The sequence below is a fragment of the Octopus bimaculoides genome, chromosome 12 (assembly GCF_001194135.2).
Source record: "Octopus bimaculoides isolate UCB-OBI-ISO-001 chromosome 12, ASM119413v2, whole genome shotgun sequence".
Taxonomy (NCBI): Eukaryota; Metazoa; Mollusca; class Cephalopoda; order Octopoda; family Octopodidae; genus Octopus; species Octopus bimaculoides.
Genome location: NC_068992.1, coordinates 61,337,930 through 61,342,267, shown reverse-complemented (window position 1 = coordinate 61,342,267; position 4,338 = coordinate 61,337,930). Strand labels below are relative to the sequence as shown.

Sequence of the window (4,338 nt, the reverse complement as noted above, 5' to 3'; positions counted from 1 at the left end):
TTCCTTCAGCTCCTCCAGCATATGAAGAATGTGTCTTTGGCAAAGTGAACATCTCAGATGAAGGGGATGACAAATACACACAAGGGGAACTGAACTTTGCTCCTGCTTATCCTTACTATAATTTCCCCTCGGCACCACCGTTACCAGAACAGCCGACAGACAAAGCATGAATGGAACTGTATCATTAGAATTCTTACCAAAGAAGAATATTTCCTGATGAAGACAATTTCTTATTCAGTTTGAATGCTTTGTTACCATTTCACTTGTTAATGTGTCTATATGTTAGCGTGTGTGTGTGTGGATGCATGCTTGTGTGTGTGTGTGTGTGTGTGTGTGTGTGTATTTGTCAATGTCTGATTTCTTATAAACATGCAATATTGTCTTTGTTTCTGCATACATGTGTGTGTCATTATTAATATGTATAGATAAACGTGTGTTTATGAATATGTACATTTGTATGAAAATGTGTGTGTGGTGGTAGTAGTAGTATGTGACTCAATGGTTAGGATATTAGGCTTGCAATCATAAAATTGTGGGATTGAATCCTAGACTAATTGGTGCATTGTCTCCTTGAGCAAGGCACTTCATTTTATTTTACTCCAGTCTACTCAGCTAAAAATGAGTTCCAGCCATGACAGACTGATATCCAGTTTAAGGAGAGTCTCGTACTCCCAGTCATTTAAACACCTAAGGAACTGGACTAAGCTCTGACCTAATGCAATTATAGGCCCAAAATAAACTTATAGTTGATGTACACCACTGATGGTCTGGCACCTCCTTTAATCCTGATAAACTACAAGGGAGAACTTGAAATTCCCATAACTGATAATCTAGTCCACTGCATGACCACAAGTGGTGTTTTGCGTATTGTGTGTTTACGTGCATTATTTACTTTGTACTCGTTAGTGGCAATACCAAAGTGTTGAGAGGTCCTCTGTTCATTTAGCTTAAAGTTACCAGTTGCTATGGCTACTACGGGTAAGAGGATTGAGAGCGTCATTGGTAATGTCAAACAGAAATCCATATCAAACCAGGATAACACAGAACAGTTGATGATACTTTAGATGCAGGTGTATAATTAGTTGATTAGAAGTGTGTTGATGAATTATTATATGACCATGGCTGGTCAGACAAAATGGTTAATCCACCAAGGCTTTGGAAACAAAGATACTCGAAAATCAGTGGTGTACCTATGTTGTATCAAGGCAGTGCCCCAGCATGGCCACAATCTAATGACTGAAACAGTAAAAGATATATATATATAATGTACACATCCATGTGTGTGTGTGTGTGTGTGTGTGTGTACACACATATATATATAATTCTGTATGTTACCTATCATTTGATATAGTGAACCAGAGTTGGATTATGTTAGAGTGCTAATAAGGTATCTGCCTGGATTCCAAATCCATATTCCTTTATGTTTCATATATTTATGTGTGTTTGTGTGTAAGTATTTGCATGACAAGAAATAGTTTGGTAGTTACTTCAAAGTTTTGCAGGTTGTCTGCCTTCTCAGATGTTGGGACTCAGGAAATCAATGAAACTTCAAAGTCATTTTTGTAAAAAATATATATATACTCTACATATTCACATACATATATATATATATCATTTTTAGGAAAGCAAATGTGGAGAAGAAGCACACTCTAAGAAGTAGAGCAGTCTGTATTTTTTCCTGGTGAAGGCCACTTTATGAGGTTACCCTGGGTTTCCTGTCCATAAAGGGTTTAACTTTATAGCGTATCTTCAGACCCCAAAACCTATTGGCCTATGACCTCTTTAAAATATGGAGGAGAAATGTCTTGGGGTCTGAAGATACGCCATAAAGTTAAACCCTTTATGAACGGGAAATCTAGGGTAACCCTATAAATCAGCCTTCACCAGTAAAATATATATATATATAATTGTTAAACAGTACAGCAAACATTAAGGCAAAGCAAACATCTCAAGTCGTATACATTATTATTATAGGAAGAAATATTGTATGCAACTTGAGATGTTTGCCTTGCCTTAATGTTTGCTGTCCTGTTTAACAATTATATATACGCTGCATCAGAAATCTGCAATGGCCCCATAACTACTGTCTTGGCTATAACTTTGGAGCCCCAGCCCCAGTAAAAACAGGTGCACAATTTACATGGGTTTTTATAGTGTATATATATATATATATATATATATATATATAGTGTCTGAGGAGAGTCACATTGTCTTAATGCCTTACTATCTAACACACTCACCGGTTCAATTTCCACTCATCTATTATTTATTTATTTATTTATATATATATATATATATATATGCATATTATGGGTATATGTGTCTAGGTTTTCTCCTATATGTTTCATAAAGTTGAATGTTATAAGAGAATTTGACACATACATATGCACACACACACTTGTACATGTGTGTCTCCACAGACTGTGGTCACAAAACTTCTTATAAGATGTGCCTATTATTTCCAATGGTATTTTCAGGAAAATAAATATATGTTACTTTTCACATATATCAACAGACAAAAGAATTCTTTGTTCAACTAATTTTTCTGTTTTGAAAGCTGTCCAGCTTTTCTCTTACATTGAAATTTTGCATTGCTTCATCGATATTTTTGTTCATATATTATTGTAATTTGTATTTTTTATAAGTCAGAATATGACCTCTTACCATTTAAGAGAGTTTTTGAAATGAACGCATGGCCTTTAAAATACTGCCTAAAACCAAAGGTTTTAAACTTTTTCTAGCTGAGACTAGCCTTTTAAAAAAAGTATCCCATTTCATCTTTTTCAAAAAAGAAAAAAAGAAGAGACATCTAATTATTTTAATTAAACAGAAAGTTTATTTTGCTCAGACATTTAATTCCATCCAGCATGTGCTTTTTCCCAGATATTTTTGTCAACCAGTGTCCACTGATGCTAAATTTTTATGGTGAACACTTTAATAATGAAATTATATTGAACCTTGATGTATCCTCAATCATGTTTTGCTCACAAAAAACAAACAAAATATCCTGTTCATATTTTAATGTCAATAAAGTTTTTTTCTTTTTTTTTTTTTGAAAATGCAGTTAAACTATAAATATTCTACATGTTTTAAATTATTTATTTGTAACAAAAGTCAGAATATTTCTAAATACCAAGCTAACCACCTATCCCCATAGTGTCCTCTTGTGACCTCATAATGCTCACAAGGGGTGCTAATGTTCAAGTTAAAGACTTTCTAGGGGCAATCCCATGGTCATTTGTGAGTGAAGGGTGTTTTTATATATAACATATGTAAATAGATAAATAATTAAATATCTGTGTGTATCTCTCTGTCTGCGTTTATCCCCATCCTCACTGCTCTGCATCTGGAATCTGCTTGCCTCCTCATAACTTAACAGTTCGATGAAAGACACCAATAAAGTAAGTACCAGACTTTTCAAAAGTAGGTACTGAGGTTGATCTGTTCAATTCATACCTTTTGAGACAGTGCCCCAGTATGGCCACGGTCCAATGACTGAAACAGGTAAAAGATAAAATGTACTTTCTTTCTTTCTTAATTATTCTTTGAAGCATGGTGTTTTTCTCCCTCTTCTTATCTAAGTGATTGCAAAGTTCTTGTTTCAAATCCATATAAAAGCAATAATCTCAAGTTCCTTGTGCAAGATTTTTTTTCTTCTGCTCCGATCCAACATTATTAAAAAAAAGGAAAAAGACAAAAAAAAGAAAAATGGAAATCAAGTTAAATCAATTATTAAAAACCTATTCATTTCAATGCTGTGACTTATTGAATGTTTCATAGCAGTTAATAATTGAATGGTATTCTTATCCAAATGCAGATGGTGTATGATGAATTCTTTCCATTCGGGTAGACAACATGGTAGTTTGCCAATTTTTAGATCAGTAGGAATAAGAACTGTTTCATATACCCAGGTGTATGCACTTAAGCATCTTCGTTTTTTTGCTCTTTGGTTATGTTTTGTTATTCTCAATAACTAGGGAATTGTTCATTTCTGCTGGGTTGGTGGTTTATGTCATTTAACTGTTTAACATTTCTACTTGAAATCTGGAGAGAGATGATATTTATACATACACAAATACATATATTCACTCATACATATGTATGTGTGCATGTATGTATGTGTGTGTATATATATATATATATATATATATAAATACACACACACATATGTAAGTATATGTATATGTATGTATAGGCATACACCTATGTATGTGATACATAGGTGTATGTTTGTATGTATATTAGTATTTATAACATATGTGCATGTACATATCTACAGACATATTATGTTTCATGATCCCCAACATTATAAACATTCACTTGTTAGTGCATAGTGTT

The 4,338-nt window shown here is 33.4% G+C and overlaps 1 protein-coding gene across 1 annotated transcript in view; it reads left to right on the top strand.

Annotated features, from left to right (window-relative positions):
• LOC106873225 (arrestin domain-containing protein 17) overlaps nt 1-3,311 on the top strand; it is a 28,742-nt gene extending 25,431 nt beyond the window's left edge. Inside the window, exon 7 of the mRNA XM_014920481.2 lies at nt 1-3,311. Within this exon, the coding sequence (XP_014775967.1) occupies nt 1-170 (170 nt within the window). The 3' untranslated portion in view covers nt 171-3,311.
• Nucleotides 3,312-4,338: the final 1,027 nt, after the last annotated feature.